This window comes from Pristiophorus japonicus, chromosome 15 (genome assembly GCF_044704955.1).
Source record: "Pristiophorus japonicus isolate sPriJap1 chromosome 15, sPriJap1.hap1, whole genome shotgun sequence".
Lineage (NCBI taxonomy): Eukaryota > Metazoa > Chordata > Chondrichthyes > Pristiophoridae > Pristiophorus > Pristiophorus japonicus.
In genome coordinates, this window is record NC_091991.1 from 58,169,042 (window position 1) to 58,196,182 (window position 27,141).

Consider the following 27,141-nt stretch of genomic DNA (forward strand, 5'->3'; position numbering starts at 1 on the left):
AATGAGATTTGTCGTGTGGAATGAAATTTGCATCGAAAGATGAGGCCATCAAGCAATATCCGAAGGTCGTCCACGAAACAGGCAGTCCAATCCAAGACTTCAAGGCGAGTGTCAGAGTGCAGAAGGACGCTAGACCAGGTTAGTGCAAGCCTCGTCCCGTACCATACGTATTCAAGGAGAAAGTGAGCAAGAACTCAAAGGACTAGAAACTGAGAACGTTATTTCTAAGATAGATCGAAGTGATTGGGCTACACCCATTGTTGTTGTACCTAAGTCAGATCGTAAGGTAAGGTTGTGTGGTGATTATAAAGTAACCGTAAACCAAGTTCTAGAGAGCAATCTATCCAATAATTTGCCAAATGTAGAAGATTTGTTCACAACACTGACAGGTGGCCAGATCTTCTCAAAGCTAGATCTGACAAATGCCTACTTACAACTTGAGCTAGATAAGGAGTCCAAGTCATGCTTGACTATAAATACTCATCTTGGCCTATGTCAATTTAATAGGTTATTCTATGGAGTGTCTTCCGCCCCAGCCATATTCCAAGGGGTGATGAACCAGATTTTGCAAGGCCTTGAATGGGTAGTATGTTATTTAGATGACATACTAATTTCAGCACCAAACAGGCAAATTCATAATAACGTCTTGAATGAAGTGCTCAAACGGCTAGAGAAGCAGAGTACGAGTGAGTTCTCACAAGTGTGAGTTATTTCAAAACTCAGTGGAGTATTTAGAGCACAGAGTAGACAAATATGCTTTACATCCAACCAAGGGAAAGCTAGATGCAATCAGAAATGCACCCACTCCCAAGAATGTCACTGAACTTCGATAATTTTTGGGTCTTTGGATCTATTATGGGAAGTTTTTACCAAACTGGCTACAGTATTACAGCCACTGAATGAGCTGTTGGAAAAACAGGTCCATTGGAAGTGGTCAGAAAAATGTGACCCAGCATTCAAGGAGTGTAAAGGCCAATTGGTAGAGAGTACCATATTAGTTCACTATGACATATCCAAGGCAAGCAAGCTAGCATGAGACACCTATCCATATGAAGTAGGGGCAGTGATCCCTCATGTACTAGTTAGTGGGGAGAGGAGAGACCAATTGCTTTTGCCTCAGGCACTCTCAGCGCCAGTGAGCGTAATTATGCGCAGATTGAAAGGGAAGCTTTGGCATTGATTTTTTGGGATCAAGAAGTTCCACAGATACTTGTATGGTTGTAAGTTTACAATCGTTACTGACTATAAGCCCCTTACGGCAATCCTCCATCAAAAAGCCCAGTTCCAACCTTAGCTGCAGCCCGAATGTAGAGATGTGCTTTGATTTTGTCAGCATATACTATGACCTTGAGTACAGATGATCAGCTGTTCACATTAATGCTGATGCTATGTCCAGGTTGCCATCCCCACCACAAGTTACACCCAATAGGGAACAATGTTCTATTTTTCATACATTGATGAACTGCCAGTCACAGCTGAAGAGATTGACTGAGCAACCAAATGTGACCCAGTTATTTCAAAGGTGTATGGCTGGCCAATCCAGGTATCAGAGGAAGATATTCATCCATACTTTGTTCTTAAGAATGAATTGTCAGTGGATAAAGATTGTATCAGGTGGGGTGTAAGATTAGTTATTCCAAATAAGTTCAGGTCCAAATTATTAGGAGATCTTCATGACCAGCACCTGGGAATAAAAGCATAAGAACATAAGAAATAGGAGCAGGAGTAGGCCATTTTGCCTCTCGAGCCTGCTCTGCCATTCAATAAGATCATGGCTGATCTGATCATGGACTCAGCTCCACTTCCCTGTCGACTCCCCATAACCCTTTACTTCGTTATCGCTCAAAAATCTGTCAATCTCTGCCTTAAATATATTCAATGACCCAGCCTCCACAGTTCTCTGGGGCAGAGAATTTCATAGATTTACTATGCTCTGAGAGAAAAAATTTCTCCTCATCTCACTTTTAAATGGGTGGCCCCTTATTCTGAGATTATGTCCTCTAGTTTTAGTTTCCTCTATGAGTGGAAATATCATCTCTGCATCCACCTTGTTGAGCCCCCTCATTATCTTATAAGTTTCAATAAGATCACCGCTCATTCTTCTGAACTCCAATGTGTATGGGCCCAACCTACTTAACCTATCCTCATAAGTCAACCCCCTCATCTCCGGAATCAACCTAGTGAACCTTCTCTGAACAGCCTCCAATGCAAGTATATCCTTCCTTAAATACGGAGACCAAAACTACATGCAGTACTCCCCAATACCCTGTACAGTTGTAGCAGGACTTCTCTGCTTTTATACTTTATCCCCCTTGCAATAAAGGCCAACATTCCATTTGCTTTCCTGATTACTTGCTGTACTTGCATACTCACTTTTTATGTTTCATTTACAAGGATCCCCAGGTCTCTGTACTGCAGCACTTTGCAATTTTTCCCCATTTAAATTAAAATTTGCTTTTCTATTATTTCTGCCAAAGTGGTAACCTGACATTTTCCCACATTAAACTCCATCTGCCAAATGATTGCCCACTCATTTAGCCTGTCTATATTCCTTTGCAGATTTTTTGTGTCTTCCTCACAATTTGCTTTCCCACCCATCTTTGTATCATTAGCAAACCTGGCTACATTACACTCGGTCCCTTCATCCAAGTCATTAATATAGATTGTAAATAGTTGAGTACCCAGCACCGATCCCTGCGGCACCCCACTAGTCACTGTTTGCCAACCGGAAAATGACCCATTTATCCCCACTCTCTGTTTTCTGTTAGATAGCCAATCCTCTATTCATGCTAATATATTACCCCCAACCCGTGAGCTTTTGTCTTGTGCAGTAACCTCTTACGTGGCACCTTATCGAATGTCTTCTGGAAATCCAAATAGACCACATCCACTGGTTCCCTCTTATCCACTCTGCTCGTTACATCCTCAAAGAACTCCAGAAAATTTGTCAAACATGATTACTCTTTGACAAAACCATGCTAACTCTGCTTGAATGAAGCATGCTTTTCCAAATGTCCTGCTGCTGCTTCCCTAATAATGGACTCCAACATTTTCCCAACGATAGATGTTAGGCTAACTGGTCTATGGTTACTTGCTTTTTGTCTGCCTTCTTTTTTAAATAGTGCTTGACCAAGAGTTTTGCACGCAGTTACTTTTGGTGGTCAGGTTTAGATAAAGATATCGAGTACATTATTAGTCAGTGTATAACATGTCAATTGGTAAGCAAGAAACCACCATCAGTACCATTACAGGCATGGAAATGGCCTTCCATGGTGTGGCAAAGATTACATATAGATTTTGCTGAGCTAGAAGGACAACAATTGTTTGTTGTGATTGATAGTCATTCGCAATGGGTAGAGGTGTTTTTGATGTGGAAAATAACAAATAAAACACTAGACAATTTGCAAAGATTATTTTCTTCATATGGCCTCCCAGAAAAAATTGTGTCCGATAATGGGCCGCAATTTTATTCAGAAGAATTTTCACAGTTCACGAGCAGAAACGGCGTGAAAAATACTAAGGTTCTACCATATCACCCTGCTTCAAATGGTGCTGCAGAGCGCACAGTACAAATTGTAAAAAAACGTGCCCTCATCAAGCAAATGTTGGATCCAAATCCAAAGAAATTACAGTTGTCATTGGACCACAAACGAGAAAACTTTCTAATTACTTATCGTAATACTCATACAACTACTGGTAGAACACCAGCTGAGTTGTTTCTCAAACAGCAGCCACGAACCAGATTCTCGTTGTTAAAGCCAATGTTGGCACAGAAAGTAGAAGAGAAACAATTAAGACAGAAAGAGAATCATGATAGAGGTAGAGTAAGAGAGAGATATGTAAAATTAAATCAGAAGGTGAGAGTGAAGAATCATCATCATAAATGGTTAAAGTGTTTACCAGGAAGAGTAGTGAAGACATATGGCCCTCGCACATATTTGGTCAAGATGTTTGATCATGGAAAGGTTAGGTTTGTTCACATTGATCATATTTTACCTACAGATGTGGAAGGAGTTGAAAGTTGGAATGATTCCATTATTTTTGATGAGTCAGATAGTTTTGTTACAAGCAGAGTACCAGTAACTAATCCTACATCAGATGTACTAGAAACAAGTCCAAGAGACAGTCAGAATTTATATCTGAGTCCGAGTCAGGCAAACAAACAGTCTAAAGTTGTAGAGAGTCAAAATGTAGATCAAAGGTTGCCCTTGGAGAAAAACTCTCCTGAGCTCAGCCTAGAATGCGTCTAAGTTCGACATCAAGTTTAGAAAGTTTAGTTCAAGAGCAAAGGTATCCTCTTCAAAACAGAAAACTAGTGGTTAAGTTTCATTTGTAAATATGGCAAAATAAGTCCATAACTGTTGTTGTGTATACCATGCAAGTTATGTATTATGATTATTTTGTTATGACTACTTCTTCAATAAGGATGGAGAAGTGTAATACAGCTCCCATAGTGGGTTACTGCTCCACCTAGTGGACAACTGATGTAATGCAACTACTGATGTAAATACAATAAAAGGGTCATGTGGAAAAGTCACATGATGACAATTGGAGCCATCTTGTAGAGTGTGTTTGTTAGTGATGTTGTAAGAATAGATCACACGGTGAGTGACACAATAATGTATTTCAATACAATTTATATAATTATGCTGTGTTTTTCCAAGGAAGTGAAAATGTTTGCTGAACACTTTTTCCACAAAGGTGGTGCCCTTCCACAAGTTTGAGTAAGAAAATGATGTTCAAACTGACTTAAATTTACATAATATTTTGCTAACAAATTTTAGAATTGATGAAAGATTTATCAACAGATCCTGGAATCAACAAACAATCTTTAGAAATTGTATTTGAGGAATAGTTCATATCTATGTCTCAAGGATTTGTTGAAACCTCATCAACACAAGCTGACATTTCTTTAGATTATATGTTGTGTTTCTCGCTTCAAATCAGGCTCCCAATTGCACATAGCACTGGCTCTCCACGGCAGGACATTTGGGGTGCGGGGGGAGGGGGGGGATTTTAACCCCATAAAACAGGTGGGATGGGGTCAGGTGGGAAGTTAAAGTGCTGTAAATCTGAAACCTTACCAAGAACTGCCTCCAACCTGCCCACTTCCGGTTTTAACGGAGGTGGGATGGGGGGTGACGAGCCAACCTGCTCCCAGGATGCGGGTCACCCACTTAAATATTATAATAGGGCTTATGTGCATCAGGTTTAACCACCATTTTAAATTTAACTGTGGCTGGTCGGGTTTTGCAGGCCTCCGGAAACCCGACAGCTAATGGAAGGCGAGGACAACTATATCCAGGAGATAAGTGCCTTTACACTTACCTCCTGGATCCATGCCTAACCCACACCCCATGATCAGACTCCGTCATCCCTAGGTCTCCGATTGCCTTCCCAGCTTCTCCCCCACCCCCCACTCCTCATCAGGCCTCCGATCGATTTCCCGGTCTCTTCCCCAGTCACCACCAAGGATGATCGTCAGGCTGCCCCCACTGCCTCCCCCTCCAACCCCCGATGTCATCTCCCTCCCCGATGCTCAAGTCCGGACCCCCTCGATCATACTCAGGCCTCCCCCCTGGTCATCCTCTGGCCCCACCATCTCCAATCATCCTCCGCTGCCCCGCCCAATCAGACTTCGGCCCCCTGATGTTCTCTGCCTCCCCCTCCCCTGTGTGAGACTCTGGCCCCCCCACCGATGTCCTCCGCCTCTCCCCCGACAGGTTTCCATTTTTAACCCTCCCCCCGCCTATCACGGGGGTGTTAATATTGAGGCCACGGAGTCTGCCATGATCTTTGCAACAAACGATATTTTAACTGCTCACAATACATAGGCATTCACAAAATCATAAGTACATTGGTGCTCTGACAGATTTTGTTAAAGAATGAAGAATACAGGTTCACTGAAGTGTTTCTCCACACAATGAAATTCTAACACTGACCGCATCACTGGGGAAAGGTTTCATTGAACACAGTCCAGACTCCTTCAAAGTGTAAGGTTTGCCTGCCTTCTGGCCATCATTGTCTGGGAAATGGAATTACTCAGTGTTTGTTTTCATTACACAGAAAAGCCGCCTGTTTTCTTCATCAAGATCATGCCTAGTCATTATGATATTTCTTGTTAAGAAACATTGCCTAGCAACACCCAGAAGTTATTTAAATTTTAATGAGCAGATGGCTGAGGTCCTATTGGGGGAGGGGAGGGGGGGGTTATCAATTCAGTTTCTGCTTTGGATTACTTTAATAGTCCCAGTTCAGCATATTGTTCGACTCCCTGTGGACATATACATGGGACAATTAAGTAATAATAAATACCTTGGGGGGGAGGGGGGCGGGGGGGGGGTTACAAGGCATTAATCAAATTGAGGGGTTCAGAGGACATTAAAATCCACGAGAACAAGTGGCTTATGTTGTGATCTGAAACCCTGGATTATATCAGTTTTATAATCTCCCCTAGGTAGTTATTATTCTATAGGGCAGATTTTATGAAGTTGTGTTTTGTGTGTGTGTGTGTGTGTGTGTGTGTGTGGGAGGGGGTGGGCGGGGGGCAGATCAGGAATAGGGGCAGAGGTCACTGGGTCATGCTAGATTTCCATGCCTGAGTTCTTGATATGTACTCCCAGCATGTTAATCATATGGACACCTCAATTCGATTACAACACTGAAATCATTTGCAGGCATCCATTATTATTCTATATATAAACCAGTTGAATTGGTTAATTGGATTACCAGATCAAAATCAATCCCTGATTTTTTTTTTATATACACACAGTAAATATTGGTTCTATTCAGTTTTGTTTCCATGCTGGCACTAATCATCCATAGGGCTATCAACCATCAACATTTTTTACATCAGTAATTCTTTATAATATCCATCCTTAGATGATTAATAGATACTACATTTTGCTGATAATTTACAGTTAGCCATCAGAAAATTCCACAGCCAGTGAAAACTGTAGGAGTGATTTTAATCCTGCCTGCCAGCGAATACTGGGAGGGCAGTTAAATCGTCCGTGAGATTTACCCGCCGAGGTCTCGCTCTCTTCCTGTAGGTTCTCAATTTAACCTGCTCCTCTGAGCAGGCAAAAAGGATACCTACCAGCAACCAGCCCGACTCCCGCCCTGAGTTAAATTTGGGGCCTGCATTTTTCTTTAAATGTGCAATTCGGGCTCTCATGATGCCAACATGGCCCAACTGTTTTTTCAACCAGCGGCCTGTGCAAGAAAGCCGTTGTGGTTTCCTAACAGGTCAACCTAGTGAGGAGAGGAGCAGGGGCAAGAAGAGGCCCAAAAAGGTAAATCATTTTACCTACCTTGTGAGGTCAAGTGAAATACCGCTGGTTCCCACAAGGACTGTTTGGGCCTCACCACCATTGCCCGCCCCCCCAGATTACAAGGCCCTTCCTAGCCTCCTACCCTGCGACTTACTTGAGTTCCGGGAACTTTTCCTTCAGCCCCAGGCGGAGACCTCCTGAGGCTTAACAATGCAGCCCTGCCAGCTGCCAATTCCCACTGGTTTTGGGTGAGAGACTTACTAATTGTATGCCGATGGGGCCCAGGAGTTAAAATCTCCCAGGTCTCACGCTGCTGAGGTCAGGACGATTTGCCTGCTAAAATCGAGGCCTGTATTTTTCTTATTAAGAGTCCATCACTGGAAATAACTAAAACCAAGCTTATTTCTCCAAACAAAGCCGTAGAAGCATCAATCTGCCATTGCTGTGTTTAATACTGCTGTCCTCTCAGTGGTTTTGATTGGAAGGAAGAAATTAACTGACATGGGAATTTTAATATTGTATGCATTATCTGCACTTGATTTTATTTCAAGTGCAAATAGCACCAATACGCAAACCCTGAATGTGGAAACCTGTGGGGTACAGTGTGTTGAATCAGGTCATTGTATACTCAGCAGCACTAGACAGCAGAATGTTATTATGGAGCCAAGCTAATAATAATTATGCATCTGTATACAATCTATCTGATGGTTTTTAATAGTGCATTAGTTCCAAGGGCAAATTAATTATTGGTTAAAGGCTAATCTGTGGACCAGTTAGGAAAGATAGCATGTCATTTTGTTAATTATTTCTGTTTGCAATACATACTCTGGGCTTGAATGCGATTAACTTCAAAATCATTTCAACGGTGAAGAGTCCGGTGAAGAGCATATTAAGCACATCCATGGCATGACCGAAGATCAGCGACTGGCCGTGGTGCTGTACAAAAAAGAAACCAAGAATTAGATAATAATTCATGATATCAATGGAAATGAGCACTTCACTATTATTATAGCAGTTCATTTTTTAAAATGAATTTGACTTATATTTGGACTCAAGAGTTTAATTTCTCCTCGGTACTATTAATTGTTAAATGAGCAATGTTATATTCACAAAAGAATGTTCTTCTCTCAGCAAAGCCACTTTCTATCTGCCTTGTTATTAGAATTGTCCTAACTTCATTGCCCTTTCCAACAGAGTTGCTAAACAAGTAAATTAATCTTTAAATTGTGTGAAAAAAAGTTAGTCATCAGGAGATTCGTATCACATGATTTTTTTCACATATATTGCAACAATACCCCTTCTTCAGCAAAAGGCAGTAACAGGCATTCAAATGATAAACAAGGGATCTAAAGTTCATAGTGTTGTCTAATTTGGCCCTCAAGAATTCATGCTGTAAAATATACAAAATCAAAATACTGTGGATACTGGAATCTGAAATAAAGAGAGAACATGCTGGAAATCCTCTTTTGTTCTTTCCTCCCAACCCTTTCCCTGCCCCTGCACTTCCTTAAGAATCTGTTACATCTCTGACTTTCCCATTTCTGACGAAGGGTCACAGACCTGAAACGCTAACTCTGTAAAATATACAGTTGACCCTATTTGAGGAGCAGGTAATCCTAGTTAGGAACATAGGAACAGGAGTAGGCCATTCAGCCCCTCGAGCCTGCTCTGCAATTCAATTAGATCATGGCTGATCTGTCCCTCAACTCCATTCACCCGTCTTAGCTCCATATCCCTTTTCAACCTTACATAACAAAAATCTATCGATCTCAGTCTTGAAAACTCCAATTGTCCCAGCACTCTCAGCATTTTAGGGGAGAGAATTCCAGATTTCTTCTACCCTCTGTGTGAAAAAGTGCTACTTGATTTCCCACCTAAATGACCCAGCTCTAATTTGAAGATTTTGTCCCTCAATATTGATTACCCCACCAAAGGAAATAGTTTCTCTGTATCTACCTTATCGAATCCTTTTAACATTTTAAACACTTTGATTAGATCACCTCTCAATCTTCTGCACTCAAGGGAATACGAGTCAAATTTATGCAACCTGTCCTCATAATTTAAGCCTCTAAGCTCCGGTATCATTCTGGTGCTCCTCTACGTGCTGGTAACAGTTTCTAGTCAAGAATAGAGGGGGAAGAAAGGTAAAATAAAGCCTCCCAATGGCTCAGCAAGTTCATCAAATGAGTAACAAAGCCATGCACTCCAGAAAGATCTAATGCTCGAGTTTTTGTCTGTGCTGAAGTGGGGTGACAGTGGGAGCTATAAAATTGGCCCCAGCACCCCTAGTTTAGGGAGAGGAAAATAGCCTGATAATGCTCACTGCTGAGGTTCACACCTAAATAACAATCACTTGAACAAGACACTAAAGGGCGAGTGGTACCTATGGAATCTTAATTCCAGAAAGGGGGCAAAACCTGAGAGGCAGGGAGAAAACTGGCAACAAAAAAAAACTAGAAGGATAATCATATTTCCAGGTATCGGTGGAGATGTTACATTTTTTCAGGGAGGCTTTGAGGGTGTCCTTGAAGCATTTCCTCTGCCCACCTGGGGCTCGTTTGCCGTGTCGGAGCTCCAAGTAGAGCGTTTATTTTGGGAGTCTCCTGTCAGGCATGCGGATGATTTGGCCCGTCCAACGAAGCTGATCGAGCATGGTCAGTGCTTCGATGCTGGGGATGATGGTCTGAGCGAGAACACTGACATTAATGCACCTATTCTGCCAATGGATTTGCAGGATCTTACAGAGGCAGCGTTGGTGGTACTTTCTCCAGTGTTTTGAGGTGCCTGCTGTACATAGTCCATGTCTCTGAGCCATATAGGAGGGCGGGTATCACCACTGATCTGTAGACCATGTGTTTGGTGCCAGGTTTGAGGTCCTGATCTTCAAACACGCTCTTCCTCAGGCGACAAAGGCTGCACTGGCACACTGAAGGCAGTGTTGGACCTCGTCGTTGACAGTAGGCTCCCGAGGTATGGAAAATGGTCCACATTGTCCAAGGCCTCATCATGGATTTTTATAACAGGGGGCAGTGCTGTGTGGTGGGGGCAGGTTGGTAAAGAACCTTTGTCCTCCGGATGTTTAGTGCAAGGCCCATTCTTTTACACCTCGGTGTAGGTATTGATGGCTTGGAGTTCGGCCTCCGAATGTGCGCAGACGCAAGCGTCATCTGCGTACTGTAATTCGATGACGGAGGATGGGACGGCCTTGGATCTGGCCTGGAGGAGGTGGAGGTTGAACCGATTCCCGTTTGTCCTGTAATTTAGCTCCACTCCAGCGGGGAACTTGCTAAGGGTGAGATGGAGCATTGCAGCAAGGAAGATCGAAAAAAGCCTTGGTGCGATGACGGAGCCCTGCTTGACCCTGGTCCAAATGTGGAATGGGTCTGTGATGGATCTGTTGGTCATGATCACGGCTTACATGTCATCGTGGAGCAGGCAGAGGATGGTGACAAACATTTGAGGGCAGCCGATCTGAGGAGGATGCTCCATAATCCCTCATGGTTGACAGTGTCGAAGGCTTTTGTGAACTCAAAGAAGGGTTGGTACTGTTCCCTGCATTTCTCTTGTATCTGCTGCGCGATGGCCCAGGAGCGGTGCAGCATGGACCAGCAGTGGGGTCGTGGCCCAGGAGCGTCGCAGCTGAAGGTAGGAGTATGCATGTATGTATGAACTAGGCCCATACAGCAGAGCCTGGTCTCCAGTCGTCTTGGATCCCCTTGCCATTGAACCAAGACCTTGCCCTGTCAAGCCCGTGTGGTAGCTGGTATGCAACGGCTACCTCACGTTATAAGAATTCATGCACAGGCATTTGCCACACTTTAAATGAAGTTCGGGATCTGGAACATAAGTGTCCTAATGGACAATCCTAACAGCAAAAGAACTGAACGCCGCACCATTATCGTTGCCTGGGAACTCGGGCGCTTCGACATTGACATCTCCGCCCTAAGTGAGACCCGGCAGGCAGGAGAAGGCCAGCTCAAAGAACAAGATGGTGGCTACACCTTCTTCTGGAAAGGCAAACCAGAAGCAGAACGCCGCCTCCATGGCATTGGCTTCGCTGTAAAAAATGAGCTAGTGGGCCATCTCAGTGACTCCCCCTGTGGGATAAACGAACGCCTCATGACTCTTCAGCTCACTCTAGCCTGGAACCAGTGCGATATGGTCTTTAGCGCATATGCCCCAACACTGGAAGCTAGAGACGAGACTGAGGAGGAATTCTATTCCAACTTCGAACAATCCCTATCCCGAATTCCAATGGGTGACAAGCTGATCCTCCTTAGCGACTTCAACGCCAGAGTTGGAAAGGACACTGACCCCTGGGGAGGTGTGATAGGCAGAGAGGGGGAAGGGAAAGCCAACTCCAACTGCATCCTCCTCCTGATGAAATGCCGAGAACATGGCCTCGTCATAACCAATACCCTGTTCCGACAGAAGGACAAATATAAAGCTTCATGGCACACCCTCATTCCAAGCACTGGCATCTGCTAGTCTACGTCATCGTCCGCGCGAGGGACCAGAAAGACGCGCGCATCATCCGTGCCATGACAGAAGCCGACGACTGCTGGACGGACCACCGCCTAATTCGCTCTGTCATCACCACCAACATTGCCCCAAAACAGCGAAGGCCACAGAAACAATGCCGCAGGAAAATCAATGCCGGAGCACTCAAAGATCCTGCTAAGAAAGCCCTATTCTGCCAGCGCCTCGCTACCAATCTGATGACTCCCAGTGATCCAGAGACGCAGAGTGTCCACATTGCCTGGTCTGCCCTCAAGGCTCCCATAATTAGCAAAGAGACGCTCAGTTACTCAATCAGGAAACACCAAGACTGGTTCGACGAGAATGGCCAGGATATCCAAGATTTAATATGCCACAAGCGCAAGGCATTCCTGGACCAGAAGAAGCAACACAACTCGAGGGCAAGAAAGCAGCTCTACAGACGTCTGAAGACCGAGGTCCAACAGAAAACCTGTGACCTAAAGAACAGATGGTGGGTGGAGAAAGCTCAAGGAATCCAGCAGCTAGCCGACAACCATGACATGCGAGAATTCTTCAGCGCAGTCAAGACGACCTACAGTCCAAGCACCCAAGGCCCTACCCCATTACTAGTCAAGAAGGGAGAGGTACTCATCAAGGACAGAGAGGCAGTCAGTGCCCACTGGAAGGAGCACCGAGGATCTTTTCAACTGAGACTCTGTCTTTGACGTGAGTGTCCTCGACTCCATCCCACAGCATGCCACCATTTCAGCACAACCCGTGCCCGGCACGAGGTTGAAAAGACCATCCGACAACTGAAGAACAAGTCATCAGGAGCAGACGGAATACCCGCCGAAGCACTAAAACATGGCGGAGAAGCACCACTGGTGCGGATCCATGACCTCATCTCTCTTATCTGGAAGGAGGAGATCGTGCCAGGAGAACTCAGAGAAGTTGGAATCGCGACCATCTTCAAGAAAGATGAGAGGTCCTACTGCGGTAACTGCAGAGGAATCTCCCTGCTGTCGACCACCAGGAAAGTCATTGCAAGAATCCTCCTCAATCGCCTTCTCCCTGTGGCTGAAGAGCTCCTCTCAGAGTCGCAATGCGGATTTCGCCCACTAAGGGGCACAATAGACATGATCTTATTAATGTTAGCCAGCAGTGGAGTCACATATACATTTAAGGCAGTGTCAACAGAATTAAGGTTGGAACTACATTAATTCAAAATCAACGCCATTGAATAATATTGCATATTATACAATGGTACAATGAACCCATTTACCTTTCTCTAAATAATAGTGACTTTTGATAAAAGTGTCATCTTTTTATTGAAATTTTTTAAATGAACGAACTGAAATTTAATCATTTCAACTGCACATCATTTGCTCACGCAGGTGCACAAAGTATCATGCACAAACGGGGTGGTAACAACGTTCCCTCTCGCAGCCTGCAGTTGTCTGCCAGTCCCGCACAGCCCGGTACCAGCTTTTCAAATGTGAAATTACGCACATTCGCAAAACTTTGAATGGGCTGTGCAGCCTGTTAAAGGGAGCCACGTACCCAAAATAATTAGGGGGAACATTGGGTGGTAGACCAATTGGGTAACCCGGCCACCTGATATTGCTGTGGTCTGCAGTCAGCGGACTGCCCTGAGGCACTTGATTTTCATCTGCAGCCAATTGGCCAAATGTTAATGTGACACAGCCCTCAAAATAAATTGCACCTCCCTCTGGGGCTAGTGTGCAGCCTGTGGACATGCTCTGCCAACTGGTCGTCTGGTGTCCACATCAGAGGACGTCTACCCCTTTGTATTAGGGTTGTTTTCATTGAGAATATCTAAACTCTCACGTGTAAAAATAATAGCTGTAAAAATAATGGCAAATGATGCAATATTCTTCACTTGGATTTGCAGCATTCATTACATTTTATACTTTTAACAGTAAACATAAATAAAAAGTAAAAAGCTTGGGGTAGTGGCACTGTACATTGGAACACGAATACTCAGAGCGATAATGGGGAACATAGGTTAAAAAAAGGGATGAGGTCCTACGAAACGAATTTAAGGAGCTAGGAGCTAAATTAAAAAGTAGGACCTCAAAAGTAGTAATCTCGGGATTGCTACCAGTACCACGTGCTAGTCAGAGTAGGAATCGCAGGATAGCACAGATGAATACGTGGCTTGAGAAGTGGTGCAGCAGGGAGGGATTCAAATTCCTGGGGCATTGGAACCGGTTCTGGGGGAGGTAGGACCAGTACAAACCGGACAGTCTGCACCTGGGCAGGACCGGAACCAATGTCCTAGGGGGATTGTTTGCTAGTACTGTTGGGGAGAGGTTAAACTAACATGGCAGGGGGATGGGAACCAATGGAGGGAGACAGAGGGAAACAAAAAGGAGATAAAAGCAAAAAACAGAAAGGAGATGAGAAAAAGTGGAGGACAGAGAAATGCAAGACAAAGAACAAAAAGGGCCACTGTACAACAAAATTCTAGAAGGACAAAGGGTGTTAAAAAAACAAGCCTGGAGGCTTTGTATCTTAATGCAAGGAGTATCCGTAATAAAGTGGATGAATTAACTGTGCAAATAGCTGTTAACGGATATGATGTGATTGGGATTACGGAGACGTGGCTCCAGGATGATCAGGGCTGGGAACTCAACATCCAGGGGTATTCAACATTCAGGAAGGATAGAATAAAAGGAAAAGGAGGTGGGGTAGCATTGCTGGTTAAAGAGGAGATTAATACAATAATTAGGAATGACATTAGCTTGAATGATGTGGAATCTATATGGGTAGAGCTGCAGAACACCAAAGGGCAAAAAACGTTAGTGGGAGTTGTGTACAGACCTCCAAACAGTAGTAGTGATGTTGGGGAGGGCATCAAACAGGAAATTAGGGGTGCATGCAATAAGGGTGCAGCAGTTATAATGGGTGACTTTAATATGCACATAGATTGGACTAACCAAACTGGAAGCAATACGGTGGAAGAGGATTTCCTGGAGTGCATAAGGGATGGTTTTCTAGACCAATATGTCAAAGAACCAACTAAGGGAGAGGCCATCTTAGACTGGGTGTTGTGTAATGAGAGAGGATTAATTAGCAATCTCGTTGTGCGAGGCCCCTTGGGGAAGAGTGACCATAATATGGTGGAATTCTGCATTAGGATGGTGAATGAAACAGTTAATTCAGAGACCATGGTCCAGAACTTAAAGAAGGGTAACTTTGAAGGTATGAGGTGTGAATTGGCTAGGATTGATTGGCGAATGATACTTAAGGGGTTGACTGTGGATGGGCAATGGCAGACATTTAGAGACCGCATGGATGAACTACAACAATTGTACATTCCTGTCTGGCATAAAAATAAAAAAGCGAAGGTGGCTCAACCGTGGCTATCAAGGGAAATCAGGGATAGTATTAAAGCCAAGGAAGTGGCATACAAATTGGCCTGAAATAGCAGCGAACCCGGAGACTGGGAGAAATTTAGAACTCAGCAGAGGAGGACGAAGGGTTTGATTAGGGCAGGGAAAATAGAGTACGAGAGGAAGCTTGCAGGGAACATTAAGACGGATTGCAAAAGTTTCTATAGATATGTAAAGAGAAAAAGGTTAGTAAAGACAAATGTAGGTCCCCTGCAGTCAGAATAGGGGGAAGTCATAATGGGGAACAAAGAAATGGCGGACCAATTGAACAAGTACTTTGGTTCGGTATTCACTAAGGAGGACACAAACAACCTTCCGGATATAAAAGGGGTCAGAGGGTCTAGTAAGGAGGAGGAACTGAGGGAAATCCTTATTAGTCGGGAAATGGTGTTGGGGAAATTGATGGGATTGAAGGCCGATAAATCCCCAGGGCCTGATGGACTGCATCCCAGAGTACTTAAGGAGGTGGCCTTGGAAATAGCGGATGCATTGACAGTCATTTTCCAACATTCCATTGATTCTGGATCAGTTCCTATCGAGTGGAGGGTAGCCAATGTAACCCCACTTTTTAAAAAAGGAGGGAAAGAGAAAACAGGGAATTTTAGACCGGTCAGCCTGACCTCAGTAGTGGGTAAAATGATGGAATCAATTATTAAGGATGTCATAGCAGCGCATTTGGAAAAAGGTGACATGATAGGTTCAAGTCAGCATGGATTTGTGAAATGCTTGACAAATCTTCTGGAATTTTTTGAGGATGTTTCCAGTAAATTGGATGAGGGAGAACCAGTTGATGTGGTATATTTGGACTTTCAGAAGGCTTTCGACAAGGTCCCACACAAGAGATTAATGTGCAAAGTTAAAGCACATGGGATTGGGGATAGTGTGCTGACGTGGATTGAGAACTGGTTGTCAGGCAGGAAGCAAAGAGTAGGAGTAAATGGGTACTTTTGGCAGGCAGTGACTAGTGGGGTACCGCAAGGTTCTGTGCTGGGGCCCCAGCTGTTTACATTGTACATTAATGATTTAGACGAGGGGATTAAATGTAGTATCTCCAAATTTGCGGATGACACTAAGTTGGGTGGCAGTGTGAGCTGCGAGGAGGATGCTATGAGGCTGCAGAGTGACTTGGATAGGTTAGGTGAGTGGGCAAATGCATGGCAGATGAAGTATAATGTGGATAAATGTGAGGTTATCCACTTTGGTGGTAAAAACAGAGACAGACTATTATCTGAATGGTGACAGATTAGAAAAAGGGGAGGTGCAACGAGACCTGGGTGTCATGGTACATCAGTCATTGAAGGTTGGCATGCAGGTACAGCAGACGGTTAAGAAAGCAAATGGCATGTTGGCCTTCATAGCGAGGGGCTTTGAGTACAGGGGCAGGGAGGTGTTGCTACAGTTGTACAGGGTCTTGGTGAGGCCACACCTGGAGTATTGGTTTTGGTCTCCTAACTTGAGGAAGGTCATTCTTGCTATTGAGGGAGTGCAGCGAAGATTCACCAGACTGATTCCCGGGATGGTGGGACTGACCTTCACTGGAGTTCAGAAGAATGAGAGGGGACCTCATAGAAACGTTTAAAATTCTGACGGGTTTAGACAGGTTAGATGCAGGAAGAATGTTCCCAATGTTGGGGAAGTCCAGAACCAGCGGTCACAGTCTAAGGATAAGGGGTAAGCCATTTAGGACCGAGATGAGGAGAAACTTCTTCACCCAGAGAGTGGTGAACCTGTGGAATTCTCTACCACAGAAAGTAGTTGAGGCCAATTCACTAAATATATTCAAAAGGGAGTTAGATGAAGTCCTTACTACTCGGGGAATCAAGGGGTATGGCGAGAAAGCAGGAAGGGGTACTGAAGTTGCATGTTCAGCCATGTACTCATTGAATGGCGGTGCAGGCTAGAAGGGCTGAATGGCCTACTCCTGCACCTATTTTCTATGTTTCTATGTTTCTATGAGTGGAGGGTAGCCAATGTAACCCCACTTTTTAAAAAAGGAGGGAGAGAGAAAACAGGGAATTATAGACCGGTCAGCCTGACATCGGTAGTGGGTAAGATGATGGAATCAATTATTAAGGATGTCATAGCAGCGCATTTGGAAAGCGGTGACATGATAGGTCCAAGTCAGCATGGATTTGTGAAAGGGAAATCATGCTTGACAAATCTTCTGGAATTTTTTGAGGATGTTTCCAGTAGAGTGGACAAGGGAGAACCATTTGATGTGGTATATTTGGACTTTCAGAAGGCTTTCGACTAGGTTCCACACAAGAGATTAATGTGCAAAGTTAAAGCACATGGGATTGGGGGTAGTGTGCTGACATAGATTGAGAAATGGTTGTCAGACAGGAAGCAAAGAGTAGGAGTAAATGGGTACTTTTCAGAATGGCAGGTGGTGACTAGTGGGGTACCGCAAGGTTCTGTGCTGGGGCCCCAGCTGTTTACACTGTATATTAATGATTTAGACAAGGGGATTAAATGTAGTATCTCCAAATTTGCGGATGACACTAAGTTGGGTGGCAGTGTGAGCTGCGAGGAGGATGCTATGAGGCTGCAGAGCGACTTGGATAGGTTAGGTGAGTGGGCAAATGCATGGCAGATGAAGTATAATGTGGATAAATGTGAGGTTGTCCACTTTGGTGGTAAAAACAGAGAGACAGACTATTATCTGAATGGTGACAGATTAGGAAAAGGGGAGGTGCAACGAGACCTGGGTGTCATGGTACATCAGTCATTGACGTTTGGCATGCAAGTACAGCATGCGGTTAAGAAAGCAAATGGCATGTTGGCCTTCATAGAGAGGGGATTTGAGTACAGGGGCAGGGAGGTGTTGCTACAGTTGTACAGGGCCTTGGTGAGGCCACACCTGGAGTATTGTGTACAGTTTTGGTCTCCTAACCTGAGGAAGGACATTCTTGTTATTGAGGGAGTGCAGCGAAGGTTCACCAGAATGATTCCCGGGATGGCGGGACTGACCTATCAAGAAAGACTGAATCAACTGGGCTTGTATTCACTGGAGTTCAGAAGAATGAGAGGGGACCTTATAGAAATGTTTAAAATTCTGATGGGTTTAGACAGGTGAGATGCAGGAAGAATGTTCCCAATGTTGGGGAAGTCCAGAACCAGGGGTCACAGTCTAAGGATAAGGGGTAAGCCATTTAGGACCGAGATGAGGAGAAACATCTTCACCCAGAGAGTGGTGAACCTATGGAATTCTCTACCACAGAAAGTTGTTGAGGCCAATTCATTAAATATATTCAAAAAGGAGTTGGCTGTGGTCCATACTACTAAGGGGATCAAGGGGTATGGCAAGAAAGCAGGAATGGGGTACTGAAGTTGCATGTTCAGCCATGTACTCATTGAATGGCGGTGCAGGCTAGAAGGGCCGAATGGCCTACTCCTGCACCTATTTTCTATGTTTTTTTAATACAGGTTCAATCCCTTACTCCGCTTGGTTCCCAATGCATCAAGCAGGGACTTGTCAGGTGGAAGCATACCATATTTCTGGAGAGAGAATCGGATGGGGCACGTAAATTATGTAAATTGGGCATGTTCTCACTGGAAAAGAGAAGGTTGATAGGTGATACGATTGAAGTTTTTAGGATTCTAAAGGGACTAGATAATGTAAACTATGTCAAGCTATTTCACCTTGTCCAGAACAATAGAATCAGAGGATAGGGCCTACGCTTGAAGGGGGATAAATTCAAAACGAATCTACGGAAATAATGGCCCAGATTTTGCAGTCAGTGGGAAGGAACTGCACTCGCCACTCACTATGCTTATAGCTTCCCACAGACTTTTCACAGGCATCTAATCCAGTGGGACACCCTCTACAGAGGATCTATACTAATGGCGAGCAGGTAAGTAACAGCATGGCTCTTCAACCAATCAGATTGAAAAATCCTCACTGAGACACACGATGTCTAAACCAGGAAGTGTAAATTAGAATTTTTAATTCAATGTAAAATCATGTACAGAAAGCGAATTAATGTGAGGGAAAGAAAGATGGGATTAAAAGAGAGAGATAAAAGCAACAGTATTTAAAAATCTCGAACAATAATTACATTCTCAGGAATGAGATTCCACACATAAAATTAATTTTCAGCACCGGAAAGGTTGTTTTGCAGTAATTAGGATTCATCATGCCGTTAAAAATTCACTTGCACTTGAATGCACCAGACCTAACTTTTTCTGTCGTGTTTAGTGAATAACTAATGGGTAACTACCGCAACTTTACACCTTTACATGGATTTCAATGCCGAGTCTATCGGCAAGGTTCTAGTAGAGTTCAGCTTGTGGAGGAGTAGGGCAAATCAGTCAAAGCTTCTGGATTTCTGCGCTTAACTGTGTACGTAGGGACTCCGGAAGTTGCTGTGCGATTTACTCTGTAATAACGGTGAATGCTGATAGCCTCACCGTTATTGTTAACCCAAAATATGGGCCAATAATTCCTTCAGCAAATGGTCAATCAATAGAACAGGCTCACTACGGAGATGATGTAAGCAGTTAGCATGCATTCATTCAAATGCAAACTAGATAGAGTTCTTTCAGAAAATACGGAACATGAGTAATTTGAGACATTACATATGATAAGTGTGGCATACTTGGGAAGAACAGGTGACTTTGGACCTATGATTCTCAAAGCTCTCCATTCTCTTTTCTGCGTGTCATGTCTGTTGTAGACTACTGATAGAGATTAATTGCTATGATTAGTCAACAAATCCATTCCAATTTAAATTAAATTGAATCATGTGATAAAGGTAGCCACTGGCTACTATAAAACACTGGTTAGGCCGCAGCTGGAGTACTGTGTGCAGTTCTGGTCACTACATTACAGGAAAGATGTGATTGCACTGGAAAAGGTGCAGAGGAGATTTACAGGAATGTTGTCTGGACTGGAGAATTTTGGCTATGAGGAAAGATTGGAGATGCTGGGCCTGTTTTCTTTGGAACTGAGGAGGCTGAGGGGAGACCTGATTGAGGTGTATAAAATTATGAGGGGCCTGGGTAGAGTGGATAGGAAGGACCTGTTTCCCTTGTCAGAGGGGTCAACAACCAGAAAACATAGATTTACAGTAATTGGGGGAGGTTTAGAGAAGATATGAGTGGAAATTTCTTCACCCATAGGGTAGTGGGGGTCTGGAACTCACTGCCTGAAAGGATGGCAGAGGCAGAAATCCTCATTTAAGAAATACTTGGACGTGCACTTGAAGTGCCGTAACCTAAAGGGCTTCGGACCAAAAGCTGGAAAGTGGGATTAGGCTGGATAGCTCTTGGTCAGCCGGCGTGGACACGATGGGCCAAAATGGCTTTCTTCCATGCTGTAAATTTCTATGATTCTATGACTACCAAAATGGTAGACGGCGAACTAGATGGATCTCTGTTTTTTCATCTTGCAATTCCTGTGTTCCTATGGGGGGTGGGCAACTTCATTACATTGTTTTCACACACCATTCTTCAACCCTCCCCTACATAGTAGGTTGCCAGAGAAAACATGGTCCAATTGTTGGACAATGGTGATAGAGAAGTGGGACCAGAAATACAAAAAAAGAGATGATTGAGGTGCACGCACTTCATTGGGGGTTATATAATTTTGAAAACACCCCAACCCACCCAAAAAGGGTAAGAAAGTACCAATTTCACTAGTAAAACAATAAAACCACTCATAGAATGTGGAAATTGTGATTTCATTACCTAATAGGGTAGATTTTAATCTTCAGCACCTGGGTGTAAAGCATTGCCTGCACACACCACAGAGTGAAAAATCAGTTTGACAGGATTGCATGTCCATAGCAGAACACACTTGATTTTTCCCTCCCATTAAGTTCATCGAAGGAAAATCAGTCAGGCTCCTTTACTGGTATGTGATTTTCCTGGTCCAATTTTCCTCTTTGTGTTATATGCAGGAGATGCTTTACGCCCAGACGCTGAAGATGAAAAGCTACCCTAATGCCTCATGAGTAAATAGCAGGTTGAGGAACAGGTCAGGATTGTATTGTTCTACAAAATAATTTAATTGGAATTCATTTAAGAAAGTTAGCAGCTATGGCATATGTATCTCGGATAATCCTGCACAATAAACTTCTTTATTCCATTAGCAAAAAAGGTACCAAATGAACATTATTGCTTTTCCAAATACAATGGCAGTCCATTCCTCGGAGCAGCTCCCACTCCACTGGTGCTCCTTCGGCAGAAATGCAGCAGGAACCCTGTTTACACAAAAGCAAACAAATTCCCATAATTCTCTTTGTCCTACCTGCATAGCCAAGCAGATCGTGTTCAGCAGGATCAGAACAAACATCAGGTATTCAAAGTAGGTGGAATTTACCACAAACCACACTTTGTACTGATAAGTATTCTTCGGGATATACCGCCGTAGAGGCCGAGCCTTTAGGGCATACTCCACACACTGGCGCTGTAAATGGCAGAAAAGAAATTATTTTATTTTACAATAAATATCATTCTATTAAAAAAAGTAAATATGCTATCTATCAATACTGTATAAAAATTAGCCTTTGTTTATGTTTTGACAAATATTTTAGTACAAATATTTTAAAACACTAATAATATTTTGTGACGACGACAACAGGTGAAAAATACTTAAGGCAGCACCGGCCTTTATTTTTAAATATTGTATTTTGTGCCCCTATCAACCCAATATATAAGTTCAGATGACATCAAAGTAGGAGACCCAGGCTGAGAAATTCAAAGTGTTTGCAGTGGCCGTTAAAGCCTGTTTTGGGGAAAAAATGGCAGCCACCTCACTTCCGCCTATTGCCAACAGGGCCTGCGGCGGTGGCCACTATTTTCGGCAGGTTGGCAACACTGTCGTTGCCTGCACTCACCGAAAGTATTGCAATTAGTCGGAGTGTGACATCAGCGGCATGTAAAGGCGAGTTGACATCCGTTCATGAAAGCATTAAATGGGTCATCTTGGCTCGATGTAAAAAAAATGAACTGTGTTCTCTTTCAACAACACTGAATGCTGCATGCCTTCTTCAGAGAAATGGGAAGTACAGACTTCTGATAAATAATTTGTCCTGTTGTACACCCAAGTCCTCCCCCTTCTCCTTTGATCTCATAAAACCTAAAGTATGATCAAACCACAGACTCAGTTACTGGAAAACCCAATTTAATGGGGGGAATGGGTTTAGTTAGTGGACAATTGACAGACTCCCCACAAATGCATAAACAAGTTGCTGAACCCTTTTCCCATCTGTAGAAATTTTGCATGCTGGAGCCTGAGTTGATTTAAAAGATGACTTTCATAGCTAGATTCTGGAGTTTTGCATGTGTCACTTTGATGTGCTTTAAACAAGAGGGAGCTTTCTGAATGCAAAAGCTGAATGCAATGCTGTCACATTGATTGGTGAGTGGGTGGCAGGTAAATTGTTGTAACAATTATGGTAACTGTTCCGCACATGGGCTACAGGTTCACTTGTTTCTTCCTCATTCTCTTTAAATGCAAGTGGGACATAGACGTGACCTTTGGCCTCCTGCTTGGTTTAGCACTGGAAAGAGCGTGTTATACCACAGATTCACTGCATCGCTGACGTTAATTCGCAGGCAGCACCAAAATAGCATTAGCCTTGGCTGGTGCTGTTACCAGCGGATTTCCGGCCGACTCGAATTTCTAAGCCTCAAGCTTCAACATCAACTAAACCCCAAATATGGTATTGCCTTGAAACCCAGGTCCCAGCTTCCATCTTGTCAAGTTATTATTGTCTTTTAAAAAACATTGCTTCAGGAGCATAGAACCAAGGAGGTTCACAGCACATACGGAGGCAATTCCGACACAGAATTACAGTGAATTTATTGCACAGAAACAGGCCATTCGGCCCAACTGGTGCTGGTGTTTATGCTCCACACGAACCTCCTCCCACCCTACTTCATAATAACATAAGAAATAGGAACAGGAGTAGGCCATACGGCCCCTTGAGCATACTCCGCCATTCAATAAGATCATGGCTGATCTGATCATAGCTCCACTTCCCCGCCCACTCCCCATAACCCCTTATCGCTCAAGAAACTGTCTATTTCTGTCTTAAATTTATTCAATGTCCAAGCTTCCACAGCTCTCCGAGGCAGCAAATTCCACAGATTTACAACTCTCAGAGAGAAGAAATTTCTCCTCATCTCTGTTTTAAATGGGCGGCCCCTTATTCTAAGATCATGCCCTCTAGTTCTAGTCTTCCCCATCAGTGGAAACACATTCTCTGCATCCACCTTGTCAAGACCTCTCATAATCTTATATGTTTCGATACGATCACCTCTCATTCTTCTGAATTCCAATGAGTAGAGGCCCAACCTACTCAACCTTTCCTCATAAGTCAACCCTCTCAACCCCGGAATCAACCTAGTGAACCTTCTCTGAACTGCCTCCAAAGCAAGTATATCCTTTCAGAAATATGGAAGCCAAAACTGCACACATTATTCCAGGTGTGGCCTCACCTGTATAGCTGTAGCAAGACTTGTATAGCTGTAGCAAGACTTCCCTGCTTTTATTCTCCATCCACTTTGCAATAAAGGCCAAGATACCATTGGCCTTCCTGATCATTTGCTGTACCTGCATACTATCCTTTTGTGTTTCATGCACAAGTACCCCCAGGTCCCGCTGTACTGCAGCACTTTGCAATCTTTCTCCATTTAAATAATAACTTGCTCTTTGATTTTTTTCTGCCAAAGTGCATGACCTCACACTTTCCAACATTATACTCCATCTGCCAAATTTTTGCCCACTCACTTAGCCTGTCTGTGTCCATGTATCGGCATAACCTTCTATTCCTTTCTCCCTCATGTATTTATCTAGCTTCCCCTTAAAACCATCTATGCTATTCACTTCACCATTCCATTATTGGATTTATTCGTGATTATCTTATATTTATGGACCCTAGTTTGGAGACATCCTAGAGTGGAAACATCTTCACTCCAACCTAGCAAACTTCTTAATTTTAAAGACCTTTATTAGGTAACCTCTCAGCTTTCTCTTTTCTAGAGAAAAGAGCCCCAGCCTGTTCAATCTTTCCTGATAGTTATAATCTCTCAGTTCTGGTATCTTTTTTGCGCATTTTCCAGAGCATTCTAAATCCTTTATATACTATGAAGGCCAGAACTGTACACAGTATTTGCAGTGTGATATAACCAAGGTTCAGTACAAGTTAACATGATGGGGCATGAATTATTCTTGGGTGGTAGCACAAATGTTCCATATCACATGGGTCGCCTGTTGTACACCTGCCCAATATTCACTTTAGTTGACATTACTGGAGCTGAATATAGGGTGGGGCCTTTAGCAGGCGGCTAATGTGATACCGCCCATTTTGCACTACCGTCCAAGATGAATTTCTACTCCAACTTCGTTGCTTTACAATTCTATTCCTCTAGAAATGAACCCAGTGATTTGTTTGCATGTTTATGGTCTTGTTAACTTGCATTGCTACTTTTAATAATTTATGAATGTATACTCCTAGACCCTTTTGATTTTCTACCCCATTCAGGTTCTTATTTCCCAAGGAGTAAGTGACCTCCTTATTCCTCCTACCAAATTGCAGCAGCTCACACTTATCTAGATTGAAATTAGTTTGCCATTTAGATGCCCATCATGTCTGTAGTCATCTTTGCTAGAAAGGTCCACAAATAATCCCACTGCCTATACTCTCCGCACCGATACAGTAGATCAGTGTCGGTCAGTTAATAGCAATCCCAATTTAATGGGGGGGGGGGGGGCGGGGGGAGTAGGTTTAGTTAGTGGACAATTCATTGTCGATTATACTGTTGGTTATTCAGTAGCAATCTCATTTTTATGTTTTGGGGGCAGAGGATCATCACTATACATCATCCAGATCAGATACTTTAATTTCAGACTTGTGAACTGCTTACAACCTGTGTTTCTGCTAATCTAGGAGAGTTCAATATTGCAGAAACCATTACCTACCACTGATGCCCATTTCCTTGAAAAACACATTTACCTGAAATAATGAAACAGTGGTAATGAAATATGCCATGCATCAGCAACTGACAAATTATCTTCTCATTAATATATCTTCTGAGGTGTAATCGCTCGCACTGTTCATTTCAGAAGGTACAAATGATACCAGCTCATATTTATCCATTCCTACATTGCAACAGTAACTACACTTCAAAAGGTACTTCATTGGCTGTAAAGTGCTTTGAGACATCCGGTGGTCATGAAAGGTGCTATATATATGCAATTCTTTCTTTTCTTTCTTTCATTAAACTTCTTATTCACCTGATTTTTGTCCAGTTCGCAGTTTTTGTATTCTTGTTCTCCCTGTTCCTGAAATGTGACAATGACGAAACCTACGAAAATATTCATCATGAAGAAGGCAATAACGATGATATAGATGATGAAGAAGATGGATATCTCCACTCTGTAGTTGTAAATTGGGCCAGTATCCTCGGTATGAGAATCAATGGCTCGATAAAGCAACCTGTATGCATAAGACAGGAGAAATGTATACATGATTTAACCTGCAACAATGTAACTTTTATTTTTTTGTTTTAAATTCATCATATTTCTTCTGACTTTCTCAGACTCCCAACCTTTCAGGTAGTAGCCTCTTATAGCTTGTTTTGACTGAGAGGGCAGAAATTGTAGAATGTAGATATCGTCACAAAGGCTTTCAACTTTTCGTGCCTTCATCTTGGCACTCCATTAGAAACTTGAAACCAGAATTTACTGAGTGATTTAGAATGATCAGATTGATGGATATTGTTCTTCAGTTGAAAGATCAGTGCTCCGCCATTCACAATTCTAAGCTGGCACTGGGTCTATTCTATTGAATGGACAAAATTTGCTAAGTTATAAATGCAAAATCCTGAGTTTCCTCTAGATTTTCAGAACAGGGTTTTCTGCATAGATGAATGGAATGAAATGTGGAAGAAGGAAAATATATAATCTGTGCATTGTGCCATGGAGTGGCATTGCACTGGTACACACGTTCGAGACAAATTCTTGACCTCAATAGGGAGAAGCCAAACACTTACCCACATGAAGGAAAGAAAGAAAATCAAGTGGCGAGCCATTACATAGTACACAAGAACATAAGAAATATGAGCAGGACTAGGCCATTTGGCCTTCGAGCCTGCTCCGCCATTCAATAAGATCATGGCTGACCTGATCCTGGCCTCAACTCCACTTCCCCACCCACTCCCCATAACCCTTGACTCCCCTATCATTGAAATAATGTCCTGCTACTACTTCCTTAATGATGGACTCCAGCATTTGCCCAATGACAGATTTTAGGTTAACTTGTCTATAGTTTCCTGCTTTCTGTCTCCCTCCTTTCTTAAATAGGGGTGTCACATTTGCGATTTTCCAGTCCACTGGGACCTCTCCAGAATTCAGGGAATTTTGGTAGATTATAACCAAGGCATCCACTATCTCTTCTTTTAAGACCCTAGGATGCAAGCCATCAGGTCCAGGGGACTTGTCCACCTTTAGTCCCATTAATTTGCCTAGTACTTTATCTCCAGTGATAGTAGCTTGTTAAAGAGAGGCAGTGATAGAAGCCCCAGAACAGCTTACACTCTCAGCCTGGGTAGGGCATAAACATTGAAAAAAAGAAAACCATTGTATTTGATTTCTGATACAATCATATAAATATTGATGAAATTACCTGTCACTCCTACATTCACATTCTGTTCATTCTTCCCTGTCTAGCTTAAGAAACTCCAAATGCTCGGTTAGTACTGGTTAGCCACTGTGTTTTGCAAAATAACGAAAGTCAATAAATAATTTCTTCAATTTCTGAGCATTAACACCCTTTACTGGACGAGAGAGTAAAGCTGGGCTAAAAAATCCACCGTCCATCTGGCACAGTCCTACCATAACTGCAGCGAGTGTGCATCGGAAAGGCAACTTAGCACAAAATTTGGATACACCGGATTCTGATTTTATGTCGGGAATTCTATGAGTCCTAAGAGGTGGAGCCTTTGTCAAACCCAAAACGGATGGA

At 43.2% G+C, this 27,141-nt stretch overlaps 1 protein-coding gene across 1 annotated transcript in view; it reads right to left on the bottom strand.

Moving 5' to 3' along the window:
• cacna1c (calcium channel, voltage-dependent, L type, alpha 1C subunit) overlaps positions 1–27,141 on the bottom strand; it is a 1,034,505-nt gene that overhangs the window by 183,153 nt on the left and 824,211 nt on the right. The window contains exons 25-27 of the mRNA XM_070900503.1: positions 25,413–25,614; positions 21,420–21,578; positions 8,100–8,210 (exon numbers count right to left, since the gene is read on the bottom strand). Of these exons, the coding sequence (XP_070756604.1) occupies positions 8,100–8,210; positions 21,420–21,578; positions 25,413–25,614 (472 nt within the window). The remainder of the gene's footprint in view (positions 1–8,099; positions 8,211–21,419; positions 21,579–25,412; positions 25,615–27,141) is intronic.